General features: G+C 39.3%; 1 protein-coding gene across 1 annotated transcript; it reads right to left on the reverse strand.

The window, feature by feature from the left end:
* Positions 1 to 2,783: 2,783 nt before the first annotated feature.
* Positions 2,784 to 26,997, reverse strand: ETV7 (ETS variant transcription factor 7). Its single transcript, XM_051996646.1, has 8 exons — positions 26,786 to 26,997; positions 24,078 to 24,180; positions 17,926 to 18,090; positions 13,354 to 13,479; positions 10,442 to 10,660; positions 8,330 to 8,472; positions 5,711 to 5,811; positions 2,784 to 5,579 (listed from the first exon to the last, which is right to left on the reverse strand). The coding sequence occupies exons 1-8, from the start codon at positions 26,888 to 26,890 to the stop codon at positions 5,462 to 5,464; spliced, it is 1,080 nt and encodes a 359-aa protein (XP_051852606.1). The 5' UTR covers positions 26,891 to 26,997; the 3' UTR covers positions 2,784 to 5,461.
* Between the last annotated feature and the right edge of the window lie 259 nt (positions 26,998 to 27,256).

Genomic DNA, 27,256 nt, shown 5'->3' on the forward strand with positions numbered 1-27,256 from the left:
GGAGTCTGCTTCTCCTAGATTGGGACATTTAGTAGAGCTGAAAAACTATGATCATCACTGAAAATTGCCAGTGGCAGAATTATAAGCCTCAGCTGAGCTTTCAATCCTGCCAATGGGCCCTGTTTCCAGAGTACCACCACCATCTTCCCCAAAGATCCCAAAACACGTGACTAAGCCATGTCTCCCTTACCTGAGGGGCTGTGATCCTACTCTTTCTCAGAACCATTTGTGGGAAGGGAAAAAAAGAGTACAGCTAGACTTGGCCAATGAGGGAGGGATTGAGGAAGGCTGGCTGGGTGCATGTGGCTGGGGGTAGTTTTGGAAGAGGACAGTTCTTGGGAGCATTTGTGGCTTAAACTTAAATCCCTAGGCAAAGGATTAAAAGGAGAGGAGGTTGACTCAGACTTATTGTGATTGGTTTTTGTCTTTCAGAGTTTTCTTAAGCTTGCAATCAAGTCCTGAACATATTTCAAGGGTCCAATAATGAGTATATATTTAGGAAATTGTACTAACTCCAGGTTTGAACTTACTAACACAATAACTTGGAGTCAGGAAGAACTTGGTTCAAATCCTGCCCTTATCACTTAGCTACTGGGTGATCATAGGCAAATTACAACCTTGATGAGTCTTACCATCTTCAGTTATAAAATATGAAAATATTATTACTTGTAATACTTACTTTTTGGGGACAGCTAGTTGATGAAATGCATAGATCTGAACTCAAATCTAGTCTCAGTCACTTACTAGGTATATGACTCTGGGTAAGTCACTTAACCTCTATTTGCCTCAGTTCTTTGTCTGTAAAATGGGGACACACTGGAGAAAAAAATGGCAAACCACTCCAATATTTTTGCCAAGAAAACCCCATGAACAACATCCACGGGATCACATAGAGTTGGACACAGATGAAAAACAATACCTACCTTATGGGATTATTAGGAGTCTCAATTGAAATCATGTGTGCAAATGACTTTGAAAACTTTAAAATGTTATATTATGAAAGGAGAACAAAGAAAACAACATGTACAATCATTGTCATTGTTATTGGGTCATTTCAGTTATGTCTAATTTTTTGTGACCCTATCTGAGGTTTTCTTAGAAAGGAAACTAGAATGACTTGCTATTACCTTCTCCAGTTTATTTGACAGATGAGGAAATTGAGGCAAACAGAGTTAAATGACTTGCCCAGGAAAACACAGCTAGTAAGTAACCAAAGTCACATTTGAACTCAGATCCTTCTGACTCCAGACCCAGTGCTCTATCCATGGTGCTCCCTAGCTGCCTTATACAATGACTGAACCACATAAATGAAAAATGTAACCACCTGAAAACTGAATGTTGGGGAGCTACAGCTGCCAAACTTGGCCAAAAAGAAGATACATCCAGATGACATTTCTTTGCAGAGATGGGGGACCATGAATATGGAACATTATACGTAATGTCATATTTCTTTGATATGTTGACTAATTTTCTGGTACTTTTTTCTTCCTCTTTTTTTTCTTCTTTATTGCTTGTTGAGCAGCGAAAACCCACCCCTTCCACCCTCCACCCCCTCCATTTCAGTCTTTTGCCGGAATGATACTAGGAGGATTAAGTTTCCTACTTCATTCTTCATTCCTCCCTCCTTATTAGGTAATTTAGATAATACTCTCACTTTACTACTCCTTTAGATAAATAGAACAGTCTCCCATTGGTATCATATTGGCTTTTTATCTCAAAAGATACGTCAATTTGAGCTTGGAGGGGCTCTAGGCCCTCAACCAGACCATGAATGCCCCCACTGTGTGCTCTCCTCATACCTTGGCATGGAGGCTGCACAATGAGACTCTTCCTGCAGTAGTCCTCCTGCTCCTCCCCTTGTGGGAAGCAATAAAGTTTGTCAAAGCTCTCTCTGTGGGATGACCCTTTGTCCTGACTTCCCTGGATTATGGTAATTATAAAGGGATGTTTCTCTGGAGAAGGGGCTGAGTGAAGGATGCAATGAAAAATGTCAATCAGGGAGTATATGTTCTTATGGGGGAAGACAACATACTAAAGAGAGTGGAAAAGTTGGTATGGGAGGATGCAAGCTTGAGAGAACTCAGTCAGTTAATTAACAATCATATGTGAAAAGTCTTGTGTTCCCACTATCTAAATCCAGCCTAGAGAGAAATGAAGACTGGTGTGATGCCTCCAGAAATAAATAGATAATTCTTTCATGCTGTGCCCTGGACTGACCACAGCCAGCCTATTGTGTTCATTTCTAGTTGCCACAATTTCATAAAGCTGTGGACAAGCTAGTGGGTGTCCAGAGGGGGGCAACCAGGAAGAAGGACTCTAAGACTATGTGACAGATGACAACAGCTCAAGGCACCAGTGATGTTTCACATAGAAAAGAGAAAGTTCACTTCTCAGTTACAGAGAAGACTTTTTCTTGGGTTTAGGGGTTGGACTAGATGGCTTTGAAAGTCCTCCACTAAAATTCTTCAATTCCATGAATTCCAACCCTGACACTTACTTACCCTTGGTTGCCTCATCTGTAAAATGGGACTAAATGTTACTTTCCTTGAGAGTCCATAGAGTTTATTAGATAGAGAGCTGGCCATGGATCTCAAGAAGATGTGGATTCAAATCTTGCCTCTGAGAGACTAGCTGTGCAACTATGGAAACTTAACCTCATAAGGCCCCAGAATCTATAAATTGCTGATGAATTGTCAAATCCCATTATTATAGTTTAATTTTCCTTACCAGGAGTCCCCCATGAAAATGAAACCAAAGGTTCATACTGGCCACCAGTACTGAACTGTGAGAATCATTGTGATGAAAGTGTTTTTATAAAACTTAGTGTTAAGTACAGGTGAGTTATTGTCAGTTTCTTTGAATCTGAAAGATCATAGATTTAGAACTAGACCCTTTACAGATGAAAAAAATGGTCCCCAAAAGGGAAAGGGATTTGCCCAGAGTCATACAGGAAGTAAGTTTATCATATACCCAGTACAGATGGGAAGCCAGTTGCCACAACATTCACCAACCATGCTCTGGTCTGAGATACTTCGTGGTGTTACCTTCTCTTCTGGATGTATCCCATGTGTCCCTTACTAGAGTATGAGCTTGTGAGAGGGGATGGACCACATCCGACACATCTTGTCTCTGAGAACAGGCAGGGTCTTTTGCCTTTCTTTATGTCCCCAGTTCTTAGTAAGGGCAGGCAGATGGCTCAATGGATAGAACACCAGGCCTGGAGGCAGAAAGACTTGTTTTCCTTAGTTCAAAAATAGTCTCAAACCCTTCCTAACTATGTGACCCTGGGCAAGTCACTAACCCTGTTTGCCTCAATTTCCTCATCTGTAAAATGAGCTGGAGCAAGAAGTGGCAAATATTCCAGTGTCTCTTCCAAAAAAAACCTAAATGGGAACATGGAGAGTCAATTCTTTGCATAGTATCCTCTGCATTGTAAGTGCTTGATAAATACTTATCAACTATGTATCTTCATAGTGGGAACACAAGACTTTTCACATATGATTGTTACTTAACTGACTGAGTTCTCTATATTAAATATGATCTTTCTCATCATTCTCATTCCCATCCCTTTAGATGATGAGACCTCTAAGTCTCAGTCCATTTTTTTTTTTTTGGTTTCTTTTTTTTTTCTTTCCAATTTCCCCCTTCCCTCGTTTCTCTTTCCCTTTCCTTCCATCTTGACACCTGGCTTCTTTCCTGCTGCTCCTCTTCTTTTTCCTTCTTCCTATTCTTTCCATCTTCACACAATCACAAACTCTCAGAGGTGAAAGGGATCTCAGAAGAACCTTAGTGACTTCCTTGTGTGTCTCTTTTATCTCCTACTAAACTTCTAACTTGATCATGGCAAGTGTCAGATTTAGAGGTGGGAGGGAGCTCAGGAATCAACAGTCCAATCCTCCTATCCCCTAATTGGGGAAACCATGGTCTGGAGGAGTCAAATGGCTTCCCTGAGGTCACAGAGGCAGGAAGTAACAAAGTCTGGATTTGAACCTCAAAAAGTTTTTTTTTCCCTATTGTATAAATAACCAGCCTTCCTACGGACATTATCTTAGCCATTATAATAATAATGACAGCTAACATTTATATGGCACTTACTATGTGCCAAGCACTGTATTAAGTGCTTTGCAACAGTTATCTCATTTCATCCTAATGACAGCCCTGGGAGCTATGTGCTATTACTATCCCCATTTTACAGAAGAGGAAACTGAGGTCAAATGACTTACTCAGGGTCACACAGCTAGTATATGTCTAAACAGGATCTGAACTCGGGTCTTTCTGACAGACCCAGCGTTTTATCTGAAGCAGGACCTGGTTGGAGTATTGTGTCCCACAGAACGTGAGGGCAGGGACACAACATTTTATTTTGTCTTAGTTCCTTCTGTGCCTAGCATAGTATCTTGCATCCAAGTAGGTGTTCAAAGAATCACAGATTTAGAGCTAAGGGACTTTATAGACCACTGGATCTAATCTTTTTTATTTTACAAATGAGAAAACTAAGTTTCAGAGATGCCAAGTTACTTGCCCAGTCTGAGTTAGTACGTATCAGAGGCACTGTTTGAAGCCATGTCTTCCTGATTCTGAGGCTAGTAGAAAGATAGTTAACTTGTTAAATTAAATTATACCAAGTGGCAAAATGGTATAGAAAGTGCTGGATTTGGAGTCTAGAAAATCTGGATTCAAATCCTGCCTTTGACCAAGGCCCTTAACCTTATTCAGCCTCAATTTCCTTATCTGGAAAATGGGAATAATAATAGCAACTATCTCCTAGTATTGTTGTGAGGATCAAATGAGATAACAGAAGTAAAGTACCTTATAAACCTGAAGGCAAAATTGTCACATAACTGATCTCATTATCTAAGAACAAATTCTGCTTAATAAAAATGATTGTTGAAGGAAGGAAGGAATAAACAATAGGAAAATAAACAAAATAAGAGAGATTGCAGTTGGTGATCATGAGATTATTGTTAGAAAGTGTCCGAAGAAACAGGACTCAGTTCTTACAACTATCAAAAGGGACATTTAAAGGAAGAGTTGACAGGGGTAAAGGTACCATGCAGCTTGTCCTCCTCTGTCATCCTTTGCCCTTGGGTTGACCTTGATCCAAGTTCAGATTTGAGTCCTATATGTGAATTCTGGGAAGAGCACGTCTCCTTCCCCATCTGCATCCTTCATCCAGAATCTCTGGCTTCTCCTAAGTCTGGAGGGAAGGGCAAGTGATTGGCTTCCTCCTTTTTCTTCTCCTTTTCTCCTCTTTCTCTTCCTACTCCTCTTTTCCTCTTCTTCCTTCTCTCTTCCCTCTTCTTCTTCTTTTCCTCTTCTTCCTTCTCTCTTCCCTCTTCCTCCTCTTTCTCTCTTCTTCCTTCTCCTTTTCCTCCTTTTTTTCTTCCTCCTCCTCCTCTTCCTCCAGGCAAAAAATACTCTTCTAGATCAGAGAAATACATCCCTGCCTGTCCATTGTCCCTTAGGGTGAGACTTCTAACATTTCCTCCTTAAAATCCACTTCTTCCTGATCCTGATGTTCCAGCTGCTCCAACCTGCTGGCTTTGTCCTGAACAATCTCATCAGGAGTTTTCAGGAATCTGAAATTCAAAAAAGTGGAGAAAAATTTAGGGGCTCACCTCCTGAGCCAGGGAGAAATGTCAACACTGGGCCCTTCGTTCCTCCAGCCCATCTCTTCCTCTTTCTACTGCGGTATCTGAGCTGTTCGTACCTGAACAAAAGTTTCTGTCCTGGCTCCTTTTTGATGATATTCAATTTGTAGTAATGCCGGAGAGCCCTTGACATCTTCTCATAGGTCATGTTCACCCGGTTCTGGAAGAGAAAGTAGGCACCATGTGACTTATGGGATCCGGAGCGATTGAACTATTCTGGCCTTGAAGGCCCCAGCCCCTGTCGCTGTTGGAGAAGTGACCATCTGGTTCTCTCTGCTTATACTAATCCAGAAGTCTTCTTGCTTCTAGGAGGGTGTGGGGAGATGGTGGGAGTGGGGTGGGAGAGTTTTATTCCCTTCTTAAACTACTCGCTGGGCAGGCTGAACACTGCATATGGTTGCAATGCAGAGATAAAAGTGTGAGGTGGCCGGAAGCATCAGGGGACCCGAGTTCCAGTCCTATCTCTGCTAACAGCTCAATACGAACCTCTCTGGATCTGTTTCTTCATCCAGCAAATGCTATTAAGAAGTTGGAAATAATCAAATCATACAAACTTAGAAATGAATGGAAAAGTGGGAGTCGGGAGGTCCAACGCCTCCAATCTCCCCCAGCTTGTGCAGGGAGGGACAGGTCCCTATAGCATTTCTAAGAGGTAGCCTCTGCACCTCTTCTTGAAACAAACAAAAAATAATTCTTGTCAGACAAAGGGAGTCCTGAAGGATTTTTCAAAGTCACAATACAAATAGAAAGTATCCTTAGTTTGGATACAGAATAAAGGACCCCCTGCTTTCTCTTTTAGAAAAACTAAGAAAGTATATTTTTAAAGTACTCTATTCTAAAGCTTAACCACTTTCTTTTGAATAGTCAGGTGGTCCACTCAGTGGAGTACAGAAGTTGTAGTCAGGGAGATCTGAGTTCAAATCCTGTACCAGACACTTACTAGCTGTGTGATCCTGGACAAGTGACTTCACCTCTTTCAGAATCATTTTCTTCATTTATTTATATATTATTTATAAAATGAGGATGGTAACAACATCTAATTCATAGAATTATGAGAATCAAATGAGATAAAGCACTTCAAGTGCTACATATAAATTCTATCATTATAATTATTATTAAGTATGTAAAAAGTTAAGGATGAAAGTTAAGTTTTTTTTTTTAAATGAATTAAGAAAATTGAATTAATTTCAAACAGGGAAACATCTGCTCTATTAAGACCAGCTGGGGACCGCTAGGTGGCGCCATAGTGCCGTGATTCCAGTAGACTTGTCCTCCCTGAGTTCAAATGTGGCTTCAAACACAAACCAGCTGTGTGACCCTGCGCAAGTCACTTCACCCTGTTTGCCTCAGTTTCCTCATCTGTAAAACGAGCCGGAGAAGGAAATGGCAAACCATTCCAGGATCTTTGCCAAAAAAAAAAAACCCAAGTGGGGTCACAGAGAGTCAAACACAACTGAACCCAATTGAACAAGCACAAGCTAAGGCCACTGCCTTTTCCTGCGGCGGAGGGGATTCAGGGTAATGGTGGAATGAAAGGAGTCTCTCTGACGGCATCAGTGGATGGAAACGTGCTGGACATCAACTTTGTCTACCGGAAGGAAAAAGCCTTAAAGGGAGGGAACTGAGTGATTTTGGGAAAACCATTCTCCGAGAGAGAGCAGGAAGTGAAGTAAATCAAACTTTTTTCATAAAACAAAGTCACAAGTGAAATGTATCCCAAGTGTGGTAACTAGGCTTTATCCCATTGTGGAATTGTGGCTGTTGTTTTGTAATAAACTGCTAACCAAAAAGGATTTTTATTGGAGAGTGATGGGCTGGTTCTGTGTTTGGTCTTCTCTCGTAAACACAAGTACTTGTAATGCTCTAAATTAATGTTGTCTCTAGCAGGCTTGTCCCTAAAATGATGTGTAGAATCTTCTTCCACGTTAGCAGTACTAAGTAGTGATCTGAGAGGTGGGTGGATGCAGAGCAGCCTCTGAGAAGGGAGGCCTGAAGGGCCGCCCCCGACCGTCCAGCTGGGTGACTTTGGGGACGCCTCCTCCCCTTTTTTGTGGCAGGAAACTTTCTCAGGTTTCAAGTTACAAAGTGGGTGTGAAACTACATTGATAGGGGGAATTCTACACTGAGAACCCCTTATACCAATGACATCCCAGGTGTGGTAAATAATAAGATTTCTTTGTTCAAGCATTTCCAACTCTTCGTGACCCTGTGGCTCATACTGGCCATGGGGTTTTCTCGGCAAAGACACTGGAGAGGTTTGCCATTTCCTTCTTCAGTGGATTAAGGCAAACAGGGTAAAATAACTTGCCCAGAGCCACAGAGCTAGGCTGTGTCTGAGGGCAGGTTTGAACTCAGGTTTTCCTGATTCCAGGCTTGGAGCTCCTGCTACTTGTTATCCAGTGGAATAATACCCAATAAGTGGATAAGTACAAATCTTGGGTTTCACTGATTCTCCCAATTAATGAAAGAACTCAGCATCTGTGCCTCAGTATTGCTACCTATGAAGTTGCAGTCTGAAGGAGCTCAAGCATTCCAATACCAGGAGTGAGTCAGTTCATTCCAACAAACATTTGCTCCATGGGCCTAATGGCTAGTGCCAGTCTCCCCACTCCCCGCCCAACCACCATCCCCAAAAGGAAAACTTGTAAGGCATCTTGTACTCCTGGAAACCAAGGTACCTTATGATTCCCCCAGAGCCTGGCAAGTCCATTTGGATCGACCACCCGGAAGACCTTGGAGTCCTTGTCTTCCCACTTGATATATGATTCATATTTGCTGTCAGAGAGCAGGTGATACACATAGTCCCATAGTAAACGACAGTCTGTGGTGGATCAGAGGACAACACAAGTGTGATACGTAGTTGGATGTAAAAATGCTGTCTAAAAAGAATTTTTCTAAGTAAAATAAAGCAATAGTCATAAGGGAGGCAGGGCACTGAGCAAATAGCTGTTAAGCACCTATTGAATGCCTCAGTTTCCTCATCTGTAAAACAAGACGGAGAAGGAAATGGCAAACTCATTGCCAGTTACTCAGTTCATCAGTTGTTAGAGTTGATCATTTTGTCAGTTGGCCAATCAATCTGTCAGGCAGAAAGTTTTATCAGTTAATCTGGTAATCAATCTGTCAGTAATCAATTAGACTATTAGTTGCAAAGATAGCCAGTTAGTCAATCATCTACTCAAAGTGTCATCAGTTGATCAGTGAGATAGTTAACTGATAAATCAAATAGTTAACCTATAAATTGATTAGTTGGTCAAGGTTGAGCTAGTAAATGTTTAACACCAAGCTCTCCAAAAAAAAAAAAAAAAAAAAAGAAATGTACACACTATACATTTTAAAAGGTTAATCAATATTATCAACACCTTCCCTGTTACTTTCTTAAGTCTAGACAATCAACAAAACAATGCATTGAGACCCAATTCACAACAATCATCAATTTTTAGGGAACAATCACACTGAAAGTTTAACAATTTGTTCAGAAGAGCTAGTTTCATGCATACTTCCTGCAAAATAAGTGTCAGTCAAGTTAAAATCAGTTGGTCAGTTATTTGTTGGTTAGCTAGCTGATCAGTTAGTCTCTCATTGGTTCGTCAGATTTTTATTTTAATGAATATTTTCTCCTTAAAATCTAGCTTTAATATTTGGCCAGCATCCAAATTGTCTTTAGCAAAAGATAACAACCTGGTGAGAAAAGTGGGCTTGGATTTCTTCAATCCAGAGGCTCTGGGGTCCCTCTCTGCAGAAGGATCCGTCTAATGCTAGATTACAACCACATGATGTACCAGAAGCCAAGAAGGGACACTGGCCTCCTTAGTTGTTCCACAAATAAAAGAAGATACTCTTTCAGTTCCAGAAATTTTCTCTTGCTGTACCCCATCCCTAAAGTGGTCTCTTTCCTTTGCTCCAGCTACTGATTCCCTTGACTTCCTTTAAGTCTCCAGGAAGCTTTCCCCAATCCCTCTTAATTCCCATGTCTTCTTCTTTTTTTTTTTTTATTTCCTTTTTTTTTTTTGTATAAAACTTGTTTTTTCTTTGTTTGTTTTGTTGTTTTCCTCTTTCTATTGTAACCTCCTTGAGGGCAGGGGCTGTTTTTAGCCTTTTTTGATATCCCCAGAATTTGGCACCGTGCTTGACATATAAGTAGGCATTTAATAAATATTTATTGAATCGAATCCAAACGTACAGTTGTAGAAAAATAAATACATGGGTGGAGTCATCCATTCTAAGTTAAATGTCACTCTCCTACCTGTCACTTGACTCCTCTTATTTTAATATAAACCTGAGTTCTAGAAAAATATCAGCACATATTGTATATTTTCTTTTCCTTTTTGCCTTTCTTTCTTTTCTTTTTTTCTTTTTTTTGAGGTGGTTGGGGTTAAGTGACTTGCCCAGAGTCACACAGCTAGGAAGAATTAAGTGTCTGAGGCCAGATTTGAACTCAGATTCTCCTGACTTCTCTATTCATTGAACCATCTAGCTTAACCTAGATGTTTTTAAATCTTTAATAAAACTGTAATACTGTATTCATTTAATTAATTAGCTTGAGCTCTTCACTGTATCTCCTCCCCTCATACCTGGTGTTAAGTAATATCTAATGAACTAGGAAAAACTCCTTTCCCAATAGTAATTACTCTTCTTTTTACATAATTAAGTGTTAAAATTACTGAACATATAACATTTATTAGCAGATGAAATCAATCTTAAAAATATTTTCCCCATATAAATACATTATTCATCCACTGACGTCCTTCCTTTCCATATGAAGAACAGGGTCCCTCCCCTCCACTCACCTGCAAGTTTTCCATTAGTAGGGTCTTGTTTTGCTCTGTGAAAGGAATAGATGACCTCTGTCCCAGAGCTGATATCTGAGAGATTAAGCGGCTCTTCTCTCAAGAAAGTCCTTGGCAGGGAGATAGGATCCAGATGACCAGAAGTGTTGCTGGACCTCTCCTTCCAGGGGGGTGTCTTCAAAACCCTTTGAGAGGTGAGTTGTAAGGGACTGTTCCCCTCTGCAAGGAAATGTAAAACTGCTGTTGTTTTTTTCCTAGCCTCTAGAGCTTTTCTCCAGAGTAACCTTTGCCACCCTTTCTGGAGTGACCAATAAGACATATCACCAAAGTCCTCTCAAATGTTGGCTTTTTCTACCTGTCATCCAAATCCAACCAACTTTTCTTTATTTTGGGGTGCTTACTATGTGGAATAGTGGAAGTATTCTAGTTTTGGGAGTTCAGGGCCTGGGTTCACATTCCAGCTTTGTCACACCTGTGTGATGTTGGACTTCAGTTCCCTCATCTGTAAAATGAGATTAAACTAGGTGATTTCTGAGGTCCCTGGTAGTTCAAAAACTATGATCTTATAATCTAAGTGCTAGGCAGTGTTTTCTAGAAATTCCACTCCAGAAAGGTGGAAGAGAGTAGAGTGAAAAGAGGAAAGAGTAGAGAAAAGGAAAAAAAAGGAAGGGAGAGAACTGCCAGAGACTAACTAAAAATGTACATGGGATCTACATTGATGAACAAACAAGACAATTTATCTGGCATTTAAATGAAATATAGAAAAGGGAAAAAATTTATTCTTAAAGAATATATCTTTAAATTAAAGTAATATATAATGTATTACATTACTATAATTTCTATTGCAGTAAGCTAAATGCAACCTGGCAAGTCGCAACATAATTTCATAATTATTCATAATTTGCATACATTCATAAATTGCAATATTCATATTATGCAACACATTTATAATAACCACATTTTTCTCTTTGCAGAATGCTAAATTTATAAGTTATTATAATTTCTCATGAGATCTTACTTATTTGAAGGCCTTATGAAAACATAAAATTAGAAATATTTTGGTCAAGTTGAATTTTTGGTCAGTTAACTTTTCTGGAATTAAAAAATAACTAAAAATTTAAACAGATACTTTAGTATAATAGTATAATAAAACTGAACTACAAATTTCCATGTTATTCATAATAAGCCACGTTTTTAAAACATTTGATTCATGAAAGTTGCATTTGCCCATAATTCAGGGATATGTTTGCTGTCAAATAGTAGATGCTAAATATAATCAGAAATGCTCTGTTCCTAAGACAAGTTCATTAATCATATATTTATATAATTAAGAACGCAGATAAACAATTTATCTGTCTAGAACAGTTAATAATGTTTTTTGGATTTGAGCCCCTATTGGTCAATAACTGACAACATTTTTATTTTTTATTGATTTCTCTGATTTTATAACTGATTACATGACAGACATGTGTATGCATGGGACACCTGTATATTCACATCTATGTCTACACATATATGTACTTTGTATACACATGCTTATATATGTTTTTATACATGTATGAATGTGCACAATAATAGTCCAACTTATACTGATTTCACTGCCCTCCTGCCCTCATGCAACTTATTCCTATGTGCTATGCTAGAACAAAACAAAAAGTCTGGAAAAAAAAGTATCAGTTTCATTCTCTTTATTGGGATGTTGTCTGAATGGGGCCAGAAAGCCTTCCTTCAATAGTCCCATAATTTAACTGCAAATATCTCTCAGGCTACTTTGCAGGGAACAGTGACCTTGGGGCCCTCTCTGACCATCTTTTCCATCCTCCATCCTCCAGTGACCATTGAATTTACCTCAGAACGAATCACAGCTAGTTTGGGCTCTGATCAAAAACATATCACTGGATAGAATCCTAGACATAGAGCAGTATGAGAATAGTGGGGGTTCAGCAAGCAGGGGGCAGATAGAACTGGATATTGAAAAGAAGGGAGAAGGAAGTCAATACAGGCAAACTTTGAATCATGGAATCAGAGAATCTTTGAATCACAGGATGCATCAGACACCAAGACTAGAAGTGAGTTTAGAGGTCTAGTCCAGGTGTCCTGGAAGAACCAATTGCTAAATTTTCAGTGTGAGCATCTCAGAAATCATTGTCAACCAAGAACTGATTTACTGTTTTGTTGATTATCTAGATTTAAGAAAGAGAGAAATGTTAATTGTGCAGATTAAACTTTAAAATGTGTTGAGGAACAACCTCTCCCACCCACCAAAAGTTGACTATTAAATTTTTACCAACACATCCCTGATCTAGTTCTCCACCTGAGGAGTGTTACACTCTATGTTTGAATTCTGCCTTAGTTCCCACCTAGCTGTGTAACCTGGGCAAATCCCTTAACCTTTTTCAGCCTCAGTTTCCTCACCTGTGAAATGGGGCGACAATAGCTTCTACCTCCCAGGATTACTGGTTTAATGAGGTAATATATGAGCACTCTGCAAATCTCAAAGCACTATGTAAATGCTAAATATTATTATTATTTTGTTGTTGCTGATCAGATGTCTCAGTCATATTCAACTCTGTGATTCCATTTGGGGTTTTCTTGGCAGATTCTTCTCCAACTCATTTTACAGATGACGAACTGAGGCAAACAAGGGAAGTGATTTGTCCAGGGTCACATGGCAAGCAAGTGCCTAAGGGTGGATTTAAATTTATGAAAATGAGTCGTCTGGGTTCCAAGTCCAGTGGCTCTACCTATAGCACCCCCTAATTGCCCTATATCTGTAAGAGATGGGAAAACTGGAACTTTGTCCAATTTCCCCCAGGTGTCCACAGAATGATTTTTCCCAAGACTGAGATTTGGGAGTAAGGATGGGAAGGTTTTCTGGGTAGTTATCAAAGTAGAAGAGAAGACTGACTCACTTTCTAGAGGACAGAGAGGCTGCTGGAAGGGAACCACAGGCAGGAAAGGAGCACTGAAGAGGGGTCCACAGACCAGGGCTCTCCTCTGTGTCTTAATATACTGAAGCAGCTCATACAAGACATCACCTGCAAACAAAGGAGAGAGAGAGGTTGTTGACCAGGACTCTCTGAATCTGACTGTGAACGGAGCAAATAACTAGTGCATCCTCCTCAGGCTCTGGATATGTCCCTGGAGCCCAAGTTGAAGGCTGTGTATCCCCTTCACTCGTTCACATGAAGAGGAGGCTGCCGCCCAGCCCCAGAAGATGCCGTTCCCTATCCCCAAGCAGTTGTGAACTTTCTTTTCCTTTAGAGCTTGGCTTTCTCTATGAAGTTCTTTCTTGGATCCGTTCCAGTTAGAAGTGAGCTCTCCTTATTTCCTTAATGACACTTTTAATCTACCCTTTGTCCCTTTGGTATTCTGCTTTGTAATTAGTTCTCAGACACTTGACATATACTTGTGACCCTGAGCAAGTTGCTTAACTCCAATTGCCTCCCCCCCAAAACAGAGATAGTCTACCTTTTACATGTCCTATCCCTACTATGAAATTCCCTTTTCTAGGGAAGGCATTGTGTCTGATTTAAATGCTATCCCTTCACAGTGTTTTAAATACATTTGTATTCACCTTTAACAATTAGTTGGTTAGTGCATCTCATATAAATCTTTATTGGGATATTTTGAAATATTAATGTAAATCTCTGGTTGATATATCATGAAAACAGTCATAGACAACTTAAATTTTCCCCTGATATTCACTTTAAAAACATTCAAAGGTCCTACAATTTCTGTTCAGGATTTTTTGTATTTTATTGTTATTTAATAGAATTAAGTGAGTTTTTGTATATTTTCTTTTAACTTTATTTGTGAATAATGATTATGACATGTTTGGGGGGATGGATTATTCATGATACTGGTATATTTAATTATGTGAGGGATTTTTTTTTTAATTTTCTGAAAGAAACATTTATATATACAGATAAATATTGGACCACAACTGCTTTCCAGTATTTAAAATTTTTAAACTGGCTTTATGTAAAATTCTGTAGTATTAACAAACTATTGTTGACTGACAAACACATATTAATATTATACTTTTGAAAGTATAAATATCATGTGGAATTCCTTGATTTTGTTTTGAAGTTTATAATAATAAAATCTCCATGTTGTTAATTTTTTAAAATGCTATCCCCAGGGACAGTTAAATGATGCAGGGGATAGAGCATCAGGTCAGGAGGACCTGAATTCAAAGCTGACCTCAGATACTTAGGACTTACTAGCTGTGTGACCCTGGGCAAGTCACTAAACCCTAATAGCCTCAGGGGAATAAAAGAAAAAAAGAAAAAAAGAAAAAAGCCAACAAAACAGTTGTTAAAAAAAATGCTATCCCCTTACCACCACCACCACCACTGCTTAACATAATGCTCTGCCCATAGTAAATGCTCAGTGTTTATTGGATTGAATTCTGGCAATACAGCCTCCACATTATCAGATACAGACCAAGCATCCCCAAGAAATATAGGTAAGACAGCATATGGAGTACTGGGATTAGAATTAGGAAGGCAGAATTCAAATCCTGCCTCAAACACTAACCAGCAGTGTGATCCTAGGCAAATTTGTTCCTCAGTTTCCTTACCTGTAAAATGAGAGGGTTGATTTCAATAGTTACTAAGGTCCCTTCTTCAAACGTTAAACCAACGATCCTATGATTCCACAGTCTCATGGAGCTTTCAGAGCTGATTGTCCTGTCCTCAGTAGAAGTATCTGATATATGTATATATATATTTGTGGAATTGTATTGAGTTTTTTGCCTTTCAGCTCTACTCAGCAGACAACTTCCTCCCTGATATAATTTGAGAGTTGGTGCTACCTGGCAGTGGGATGGGGAATAGCAAGAGGATGGTGTCTGGACCCTGGGAGTGATGGAATGAATTAAAAGCCAGTGATTAGAGAAAAGAAGGCTGCCGTTGGCATCAGAGGATCTTGGTTTGAATACCAGCTTGCTAATCATCCATGGTGTGATCTTAGGCAAATCTTTTTTCCTTTCTGGCTTCTAGTTTTCTCATCATCAAGAAAATGAATGGCAAGTGAGGAGAAAGAGTACTGGCTACAGAGTCAGAGGACTTGGGTTCAAATCCTACTTTTGATATTTACTAGATCTATGATCTTTAAATCCCCTTCTAGCAAAAAAAACTTGGGTAATTAGCCTAATTAGTTACAAGACAAGTCTTGGTCACTTCTTCACTATTCCTCAAAAAGTAACACTGTCTCCCACACTTTAGTATGTCCTCTGTCCTATCATAGATCCACCTCCTAGTAGTTTACTCTACCCTCCACCCTCTTGAAGTCACAGTCATACGATGAAAAGGTAGTAAGGAACTGAGGCTTTACAAGGAAAGGGAACTCATCTATAGACTGTAGGGAGAAGAGAAACCCTTCTGAAGGAAGGAAGATCCTGGCCTCCAGATCCTCAGTGAGGATAACATCATTCCAGCTGCTTCATTAGGGGTGCCAATTTGGGGAACTGTGTAATAGGAACTGAGGGAATGAGGAGGAGGAGGAAGAGAAGGAGGAGGAAAAGGGGAAGAGGAGGAAATGGAAAAATTTCAAAACGTTCCTCTTTTTTTCTTATAATTATAGATTAGAGAAAAAACAACAAAAAAAAACCTGACAAATGTTATGCATTAGTGAGGAAAGAGAAGAGTGAGTGAATGGTGTGATTAAGTGCCAGCTGAGATCCAGAGCATGGAAGAGGGCACCCCAAAACTCTAAAAATCCTTAAAGGAGAAAATTTCCTTCAACTCTGCCTCTGTGAGGGACGCCGCCCCAAGGGAAAAAGTTTCAACCTTGTGATCTAGGTAGGATGGGCTCAATTCTGAAACTCTATTGAATTTAATTCAAATTCCAGCTCAAGCTGAAACCCAGCAATGAGCCCACTTGGGACTCTACCCACGAGTTCCCTTCAGCTAAAGCTCCCATTATAAAAGAGCCAGACCAAAACCTTCTTTTTGCAGAGGTTCCAACCATGCCATGCTTGCTATGCCAAAGAGCCTCTGTCCACTCAAATATTCTTTTCCAGGGTTATCCTCTCTTGACCCTCACCTATTTCCCTCACAAGACTTTACGCCTCTCTGTCAGGATGTCTAACCTTACTCCCAATCCCCATAATAAACCTCTTTTACCAATCTAGGTTTTTGAGTCTGTAAATTCCTTTACAGAGAATCTCTGCATCGCCAGAAGGGAGTCCCCAAAACTTCCTACTCTTGAGCTGAATCCCAAGGGGTTGCAAGGGAGCTAAACCTCTCCACTTGGTTCCCTGAACCTCGAACCTGCCACTAGACCTCATCATTTAACTCCCTGACCATCAGAAACCCTAATCTCATTTTGGTTCCTAAATCTAACCTCATCATTTGAACTCATTCTCAAAATAATATTTTCAAAAGCATAAAACCAAACACTGCAGAGATCAATTATTTGTAAGTTATTAAAATATTAAAAATTCTAATTCCCAGACCCCAGGTTAGGAATTTATGGTTTAATCCATATTAATATTGAAGAAAGAGGGAAACTGTTCCATTTACTGAAGCTGTATTCCCTTTAAAATTATTACTGTGAAACTGTGTCCCCTTTCTGGTCTCAGAGATCAGGATCTCCCAGGCTCCAAGGAGTCTAGAGAAGGCCCATCTTCCCAGGATAAGAGAAGCAATACTATTCAAGATCAAATCAACTCCTATAGATCTTTTTGAAATTCTAAATTTTCATTCAATTGAGTTCAGTTCAGACTGTCCCAGCCCCCAACCAGGATGGCCATATAGCAAGTTTCCTTTGGCTCAGCTCCTTGCAGAGGGCCAAGCAATTTGCTAGGAACCTGCCCGCTGAGCATTCTCTCAGCACCAAGATTCTATTTCCCAATAGGATTCTGCTACTATAGAAGTCAATCTCTTAGCAAACTGACTTCCATCCAACAAACTTTCATTTTGCAATGAATAATTCGGGAATAAGTGAATTCTTTCACTTTAAACCTGTAGCCGATTAAAGGGGATTTTTTTTTAACAGTTCTCTTATTGCCACTAACCTCATCACCACCAGGAACTGAGGGGATTCAAACCTCATCAATATGACAAATCCTGAGAGTGAGGGTGTTTGGGATTATCTGTCACTTATATTTGCTTATAAAGGATGATAAGAATATAAGATAGCATTACATGTATATGTGTATTTGCAGGAAGGAAGGATGTCTGTCAGCAAACTAGAAAAGGGATAAGAAAGAAGGTCCTCAGTAGGTGCTACTGAGTAGGAGAAAAGGCACAATTTTGCCAAAAACCCAGCCCTAAATGAAAACCACCTTTTCCTGCTCAAGGGCCAAATGTGGAGCAGAGAGAAACCTCAGCTGAGACGTAAGTGAAAAAAGGTCAGATGGAAAAACCACAAGTAGGTTCTTGCCTCGATATCCTTCCTGGCAGAGGCGAGTGACCACATCCATTTTATGCCCACCCTAGCCATCTCCTTTTTGACTGGTCTTTACATTTGCTGACCTGAACTGGGAGCTCGGTATCTGAAGTCGCTCTTGGTCAGGATGCAGAGGGCCTTCCCATTCATCTCAAACTTCTGCTCCATTGTCCGTGGGAGGGAGTATTCCTGTTCAGCCCATTTTAGCCAGTGAATCACATCCTCCTTACTCCATAGTGAAGGGTGAATTCCTGTAACCAACCACACACATAGATCAGAATGGGAACCACTGATGCCATGAGAATGAGATCATAGACCTGCAAAGGGACCTGAGAGTGTCTAATTCTGCCTCTTCAACTTTATAAAGGAAAAAGCAGAGGCCCGGAGAACTCGCTTAAGGTCACATATGGAGTTTGTGACAGAGTTTTAGGAAGTTTACATGGAAAAACCACAAGTAGGTTTCCTGTCCTGAGGACTTCCTGCCAGGGTCCAGATAGCCTAGGAGTTCTCATTTCATGGACCCAGAACTCAAAGATCATCTTGAGCCCAATTCAAACTTCAGTACTCTGATCTATGTATGGTACCAAGCTGCCACTCTAGTGTCTTTGGGTTGGAGATGCTTCCAGACCAGGGAAGTACTGAAGAAGGGGAGAGAAGAGAATCAGTCATTAGCTGGTCATTGGGTAGCCTCAAAGGACAGAACTAGTTCTTGATGAAGTTGATGGGCCACCTTTCCCGATTCCTTAGTCATTCTTTGGGGTCACCTCAAGAGGACTGTCCTCTTTTCTTTCATTTCCCCCCATCATTTTCCTTCTGTTATGTTTATGCTATTAATTATTTGATGTGATCGATTTCAAAATTTTCCTTATTTTATTAGCATCAGCGTGGCATAATAGAATGAACATAAGGCCTAACCCCAGGAAAGACCTGAACACAAATGAGAATGACTTGCTCCAGAGTCAGAATTCGTACCTGAGTCCTTGGGCTACAAATCTAGCAGTCTTCACTACCTTCACAATTTACGTGGAACCAATGCTTACCCAGAGTGGCAAACAGTGAATTCAAGCCTTCCTTACAGGTTCATATTCTGCTTTTGATATATGATGACTGTGTGACCTGGGCAAAACACTGGACCTCTTAGAGCCTACTCATGTGTTTAATGAACCTTAAAATGCTTGGAGGAATGAGAATTGTTATACTTAGCATTGTGTGGGCTTCCTTGGGCTGCTTCCCTTGAGGAGCACTTCATTTCCCAAAGAACCATAGAATCTCAGACAACTCTTTTGCATTCCTCTCTGTCTGTTATCCCAGCTGGAAATCACAATTGAACAAGACCTTCTTTTTTTTTTCTGCCACAAAGGATGAATACTAAACATCACACATTTCACATGCTGTGATTAAAACATTAGACTTGGAGTCAGAAAGATCTGGGTTCAAATATCACCTCAATAACAAAATGCTTGTTGATTGACTAAAAAGTGCTTTAAACACTACATAAGATCCAATTATAAATACTACTCCACTGGTTCTATTTCAGAGACAGGAACTAGCGACTCCAAAAAAGAGGATTTGTCCCACTCTTCTCCCAAATTTCCCCTATTTTCCAAAGAGGGAAACAAAGATATAAATTTATTGATGCAAATAGGGAGATGAAGATGGGAGTGTTGGACCCAGCCAGTTCTGTCATTGGGCCATGCATCTCTACCATGGTCTATCTCCTTCCATCAGGGCAAAACCCTGAAACTATAAATAATGTCTTAAGAGTCCTTAATTTGTTCTCCCTAAACACATGATGGTGCAATGCTGTAGGATAAATTAAGAGGGAAATATAGGAACTGGGAGAGAAGAGGAGGAGAAAGAGGAATAACATCCAAGCACCACTTATTATGAATCAAAAAATCATGTAAAACTGATTTTGTTGTTCTCATTTACTGTTTCCTGCTGTGAAAGTAAAACAACATAATTAATCAAATTCTCATTATTAGGAAGCAAGGGGTTACTGGTTGGTAAGAATAGAGGCTAGTGGATTGCTCCAGTTCAAGAGTTCTGAACTGCAAAGAGCTAAGCTGATGGGGTACCTGCACTAAAGAGGAACCAATATGGCAAACTACAAGGTGGGAAGGAAACCACACTGCCCAGGGAAGGGTTTCTAAACTGGCCCAAGTTAGAAACAGATAAATCAAAGCTCTCGTCTGGGAGATTGGGCTGGGAGAGGGTTGCTGCATTTCCAGCCTGGGTAAGGATAGGGGGACTCAGAAAAAGAGGAGAAGGAGGACGAGGACGAGGAGAAGAACTACAATAAGAATTGAGAGAACCAGGAGACGGTGCAAAGGAGGAAAGGAAGGGGATGAGGAAGAAAACCAGGAAGGACAGATGAAACAGATTATGGAGAAAAAGAGTTTATTTTTGCCCTTCCCCTAAATACATCTTGACAAAATTGAAGTTTGATAATTGTTCTGTGTGATACTGGACAAATCACTCAATCTCCCTGGGTCTCAAAGAGTTTCCACAACTGTAAAATGAACTAGATAAACTCTAAGCCTTCCTTCCAATTTGCAATCTGTGTTCAGATGTAGGAGGTAGGAAGGACAGAACAGGAAGAGTTAATCTATAAAGTAATTTCCTATAGGGTGATGTATTCAGAGATACCACAGAGAGAAGAGATTCCTGTACTGAGTAGGAAGTTTAACCAGGTAATTTCTAAGGTCTGAATTATCTCTGAATATATAATTCTAAAATGTTGGGACTTTCAGCTCAAAAATCTTCATAGCATTTAAGTTGTTTAAAAGTGGAAGACACTACTTCAGAAGGCTATGCAGATCCCTAGAGCTCACAATCTTTAGGAAGAGACTAGATGACCAATTTTCAGGGACATTGATCAATTCTATAAGAATTCCTATTCAGATACAGATCAAACTAGCTCCAATATGCCATGAAAGCTTCACCTTCCCAATTGTCAACAGTTCATTTATTTATATTCTTGCTGAGAATATGAAAATTAATCATTATCTTTACCTTGTCTTTTGAAACAGTTAAGTATTTACCACAAAATACCACTAAGGTACTTTCAGGGGAAATTAGGTGGCACAATGGATAGAATGCCAGCTTGGAGTCAAAAAGATTCATCTCCCTGAGTTCAAATCTGGCCTCAGACAGTGCCTAGCTGGATAACTCTAAGTAAGTCACTTCACCCAATTTGCCTCAGGTTGCTTATCTAGAAAATGAATTTGACAAGGAAATAAACTATTCCAGTATCTCTACCAAGAAAACCTCAAAAGGGATCACAAAAGGGATCACGTTTTATCAAACGTGATAAAAACAATTGCCAAATAACAATAAAAGGTACTTTCAGAAGCATCTCAATGATGCATTGATTCCTACATGATTCCTCAGATGTGAGGAGCACCCCAGCAGTTCCAATTTGATGTAAAATGGGGCACTCTGACTACAATATCCTTCACTTTCCAGGAATAGAACTAGCTAGGCAATGAACTCCCCATTCTTAGAAATAAATAAATGACATAAACTTCAGGATCATCTATCTGTGAGGGATATTGTAGAGCAGATTCCTCCTGCACTGTATACAACATTAAGCTGCATGACTTTTGAGGTCATAAAATGTTTAGGTCAGTGTAAATAAGTTGAAAGTTAAAGGCTTAAATGTCCATGATTCATAAAAGCTTGAAATATCAGTCTACTATAATAGGACTTTGAACTGGAAGGGATCTGACAAGCCATTTAATTCTACCCTTCTCATACAGAAGGGAAGTGAGGGTCTGAGAAATGAAGTGACTTTACTGAAAGGTTACATTGGCACCTAAATTGTTCAATGGATAGAGTACTAGGTAGAGTCTGGAAGATCTGAGTTCAATTTTTAATTTATGTAACCCTGAAGAAGTCTGCCTCAATTTCTTTCTTTCTCTCTCTCTCTCTCTCTCTCTCTCTCTCTCTCTCTCTCTCTCTCTGTTTCTCTCTTTGTCTCTCTGTTTCTCTCTTTGTCTCTCTATTTCTCTTTCTGTCTCTTTCCCTCTCTGTCTCTGTCTCTATCTATCTGTCTGTCTCTCTTACATTTTGAGTTGTCTCTCTCCATCCCCACTCTGGATTAGAGACAACTAACATTTGATATGGATATAACTATTCAGTCCTTTCAGTTGCATTTGACTCTATGACCCCCACTTGGAGTTTTCTTGGGAAAGATACTGGAGTGGTTTGGCATTTCCTTCTCTAATTTATTTTACAAATAAGGAACTAAGACAAATAGAGTTTAGTGACTTCCCAGAGTCACACAGCTGAGTGTAAAGTCTGACCTCAGACCAGATACTCTATCCATTGTACCACCTAATATAGCTCCATGGATATATATATATATATATATAATATATATATATATATATATATATATATATATGGAAGCATACAATTCATACTTCCATATATCAGTTATTTCTCTGGAGGTGGATAGCATTTTTCTTCTTAAAGTCTTCACAGTTGATTTTAATTGTGCATATATATTACTCAGAATAGCTTAGTCATTCATAGTTACTCTTTGAACAATATTGTTACCATATACAACATTTTTTTTGTTCTGCTTATTTGACTCTACATTATTTAATGTAAGTCTTTCCATTTTTTTCTAAAATCAATCTGCTCATCATTTTTTTACACTACTATAGTTATTCCATCACAATAACCACAATTTACTCAGTCATTCCCTAATTGATGAACATCAAATTTATAGTTCTTTGTTACCACAAAGACAGTTGCTATAAATATTTTAAAACATATGAATTCTTTTCCTTTTTCCTTGATCACCTTGGGAAACGGACTTAATCTTGGTATTGCTGGATCAAAGGATATACACAGTTTTATAACTCTTTGGGCATAATTCCAGATTGTTTTCCAAACGGTTGGATTAGTTCATAGCATATCAGTGTCCCTGCCTCCATTTATTTACCTATAAAATGGAGATGATAACAGCATCTACTTCCCAGAGTTGTTGTAAAGATCAATCAATTATCAAGTATTTATTAAGTTCCTACCATGTGTTAGGTAATAGAAATACAAAAAAAGTCATAAATAGTCCCTGCTCTGAAGGAACATTTTTGAATACAATTAAAATTATATATAAATAAGCTAGATACAGGATAAATTGGAAATTATGAACAAAGGGAAGGCACTAGCATTAAGGAGGATGAAGAAAGTCTTCTTGTAGAAGGTAGGGTTTTGGCCAGGACTTTTTAAAAAGGAGATAGAAATAAGGGGGAAGAGAATTCCATATATAGCATATACCTAAAGAAAATACTCAAAGTTGGGATATGGAATATCTTATGAATAAATACAACAAGGAGATCAGTGATGCTGGACAGCAGAGGGAGGGTAGCATTGGGAATAAGATGTAAGATGATTAGAAAGGTAGGAGAAGACCCAGGTTATAAAGAAATTTGAATAGCAGAGGATTGTGTATTTGATCCTGGAGATAATAGGAGTCACTAGAGCTTATGAAATGATGGGGTGAAGAAAAGATTTAATCAGACCTGTGCTTTAGGAACATGAAATGAAAGAATACTTGTAAAACATTTTACAAACTTTAAAATACTATATAAATGTCATTACTAAGAAGAAAACTCAGGATTTGAAAACTCTGTCTCCAAATCCACTGTGTTGTTCATTATATGACCTGACTCTCCTAAGATGTAGGAAGGCCTCCTCAGAAGAAGGCTAGAAGCTTCTTAATGTAAAGACCTTTAAATGTGAGTGTTTGTTTTTACTTTCTTCTCCTGGCATGGTGGAAGGAACACTGGACATATAACATGAGAGCCCAAGTCAGTTTCCTCCTCCCCAAAATGAAAGGGGTTGGACTAAATGATCTTCAAAGATCCCTTCCAGCCAGTCTCCAATTCAGTGACTTCCCCCCACACACACACACATATTTGGTTTTCATAGCCCATGGAATGTTAGGATTGGAAGGGATAATTCCACTCCCTTCCTATAAAGAGGAAGAAAATACTTATTGTCCATAGATATCATGCCGGATTTATATATATCATAGGCAGTCAAATCCTATAACAGAAAGAATTTTAATTTATCTTTTCTGATTTCATCTCCAAAGAAAAACTAAATAAAATGAGGGCAGATAATGCAAACTAGGGATAGGAGCCAGTAGGTTTACCTTGGAAAGAATCAAATGCATTTATCTTTAAAAGGAAAAAAAATCATCATTGATCTCTCATCTACTCACTGAGTCTGCCTGGTAACTTGCAGATCTCCTCTTCTTGGATAAGTTGCATTCTAGACTCACATTTGGCTTGGAACTGAATGACTTGGGGTGATGTTGCTGACACCTGGATGGAAAAAGAATTAGTCAACTCTCCTTGCTAGAGAGAAATGAAACAAAACAAGATAGTTGATCATTAACTGACTCAAAAAAGTATGCTTTTCTTATTAGTCTAATCCAGTAAGTTCTTTTTTTGTAAAGAAAAATAGCTATTTTGTTTTTATTTAATCCAAACTTGCTAGTATACATTATGACAAGCCCCACTAGAGGACTCCTGGATATAAATTAATTTCCAATGCATAAAATCTTAGGAACAGAAAATATAGTTTGAAATGCAGATGGTACTTCCCACTGAGATGCTTTTAGAACCCTTTAAAAAGTACACCAAAAAGAGCAGTCAAGGTAAAGACACCTTTACTCTGGTCTCTCCCTTCCCCCCAAGTAAAGTGGTACCTCCATTTATAGCATTTTAAAATCAGTTTAACCTAAAAAAGTGACCCAGCCACTAAAATAATGAAATTATAGACTCTAAGCAAGAAGAGACTTTAAAGATCATTTTATCAAGGGATTCTTAACCGGGGGTCTGTGATTCGATAGATAGATAAACAGACAAATAGATAGATCTAGATATAGACAGACAGATAGATCTAGATCTATGTATCTTTTTGGTTTTTTTGCTGAGGCAATTAGGGTTAAATGACTTGCTCAGGGTTACACAGCTAGTAAGTGTTAAGTATCAGAGGTCAAATTTGAACTCAGGTCCTCCTGACTTTAGGGTTAGTGCTCTATCCACTGTGCTAACTAGCTGCCCCAATGTATGCAAATTTAAAAAATTTAATAGTATTTTATTTTTTCCAATTAAATGTAAAAACAATTTTCACCATTCGTTTTTAAAAAAATTTTTGAGTTCCAAATTTTTCTCCCACCCTCTCTCTCTCTCTTCCCCCTTCCCAAGATGGCAAGCAATCTAATATAGGTTATACCATGCACTGATACACATATTTCGACATAATTGATTTCCTTTGTAGTTCCTTTAATTTTATGCATTTGAAAACTTTGTTCAGAAATGGGACCTACAAACTTTACTAAAGTCATGTGACTTTGGTGACACCAAAAAAGGTCAAGGACCCCTGAAACTAGTATAACCCTTTCTTTTGACAGTTAAAAAAGTTAAGGTTTAGAGAAATATTGACTTGTCTAAAATCTCAGGGATAAGAAATAGCAGAACTAGCATTCAAACTTCTGTCCTTAAGCTCCAAATATAATGTTCTCTCCACTCTATTCTGATGCTGATAAAGGGGTTCAGTATTGGATCTTGTTCTTAGAAGTAGACAATCACTTGAGGCTCCTTGCCAACAACAAATAGCTAATTCAAGAAAAGTAAAAATGAAACTAGTTTCAGATTAAATATCAAAACAAAACAAAAGCAAACTTTCTACTCTTTTAGCAAGAATCTTCTAAATTTGTACAAAAAGATTCTGAAAATGATGGGAGCAAAAGGACTTGATTGGTAGAGAGGATAAGGATTGAACCTGCCATTTCAATGGTCAAATAAAGTTTAGTGACATTTCCAATGAAGTTCCCAGGGAACTTTCAGGTAAGGAAACTTCCTCTATAACTTGAAGGATTGTCAAGAGCACAGAGAGTGAGTGACTTATCCAAAGTCACACAGCCAATATGTCAGATATGAGCCTTGAACCCAAGCCTTCAATACCCAGTTGGCAAAAAAATCAACAGAAATGAATTTAGGGTTCAGTTTCAGTTCCTATCAAATTTCCATTCAAGTCTTTTGGTTGTGGTTTTGAGCATCAGTTTCATGCACAACTATTATTACTGGTTTTCCACTTAGAAATGAGAATATTTCTCCAGGAAAGAAAAAAAATATCTCTCCCCTGCAATGCTGGCTGTAGGCCAGCTCTCCACCTGTTCTTGGATTGAACACATGCATCCAATGTTTGCCTCCTCCAACTTCTGTCAAGTAATAACTGCTAAAGATAGGGGAATTCCAAGACTGCTAACTGCAAGGGAAATGTGATCCTAGGAGTCTTAAAACTTCTGACAGGAAGGTAGTGGGGTGCAGAGGAGGGAAGAATATGATTAAGGGATGAGGGTGAATGCTGAGTGTGAGTTCTGATGAGTTCAATGGATTGAAAAATTTAATGGGTACTGGAAGAATTAGAGCTGGAAGAATAAAGTAAGTGAGGACTGGTGGAAGTAGAAAATATGAAGAAGCAAACTGACTGGGGCATTGAATAGGGATTGTGGATGACAGAAAGGGGAGTGATGATGCTGGTAGTGAGGAAACTATGTTTGAAAGTGGTAATGGACAGAAACTTAATGATTGACTTTATAGTTAGGATAGAATTCTTAGAGATTATCTAGTTTAAACAGTTCATTTTGCAGATGTGAAAACTGAGGTCCAGAGAAGGGAGATTACAGAGGAAATAAGTAAGTAGTAGAATCAAGGTTCAAACCCAAGTCTTCTGAGTCCAAATCAACAGTACAAATGTTGATGAATGAAGCACGGTGGGAGTGGAAGGAAAGAAGTCAGAAAAAGTGAGTGTAGGTTCTATGGAGAGACCTGGATAGAGAATAGATTCCTGTGAAGTGGGGGAGGGGATTTAAGAAGAGGAAGATGAGTCTTCCTTAGGTCAAGGATCAGAGCCTCTTACCTGTATTACAGGTGAAGAAGTGGAAGCCCGGCTTTCTTTAATGAAGGCTGAGCTGACTCTTGTTGCAGGAGAACCTTGGTCTTCTCTTTCTGACCCTACTTCCATCCAGATCCTTATTCCGGACCAGGAAAAGGAAAGATGAGAGAGGGTAAGAAAACTATTTTGAAGCTGGAGGGACGTAGAGACACCGGAGCTCCAACCCGAGCGGTAATGAGTGCCGGTAGTCGCTATCCTTCCGGGAAACGAAAATGAAAGAGCAGGATCTCCCTTACCCCCTCCCCTTGGAGGCGGAGGACAGGAGACCGGGACAAGACTCTTGCCCTCCCCCAGAACTTCCACATTTGCTCCTGTGTCCTACCTCTGTCGGGCGGGATTCACAGTGAGAGTTCGTTGAGCGCTTACTCCCTTTCATCTCTCGCTTCCTGAAGCGCCTGTCCGAGGTGCTGCCCGACTGAGAAACCGCTCGATGTA

The sequence above is a fragment of the Antechinus flavipes genome, chromosome 4 (genome assembly GCF_016432865.1).
Source record: "Antechinus flavipes isolate AdamAnt ecotype Samford, QLD, Australia chromosome 4, AdamAnt_v2, whole genome shotgun sequence".
NCBI classification, from domain to species: Eukaryota; Metazoa; Chordata; class Mammalia; order Dasyuromorphia; family Dasyuridae; genus Antechinus; species Antechinus flavipes.

Bases quoted from the DNA above. Each gene is read 5' to 3' on its own strand.
- ETV7 (XM_051996646.1), bottom strand. From the start codon at position 26,890: ATGGAAGTAGGGTCAGAAAGAGAAGACCAAGGTTCTCCTGCAACAAGA. The intron at 8,473-10,441 runs GTGAGTGGAGGG...GATCCACCACAG, and splicing joins TACTAATGGAAAACTTGCAG to ACTGTCGTTTACTATGGGAC. The intron at 5,580-5,710 runs GTACGAACAGCT...TTTGAATTTCAG, and splicing joins GGACAGAAACTTTTGTTCAG to ATTCCTGAAAACTCCTGATG.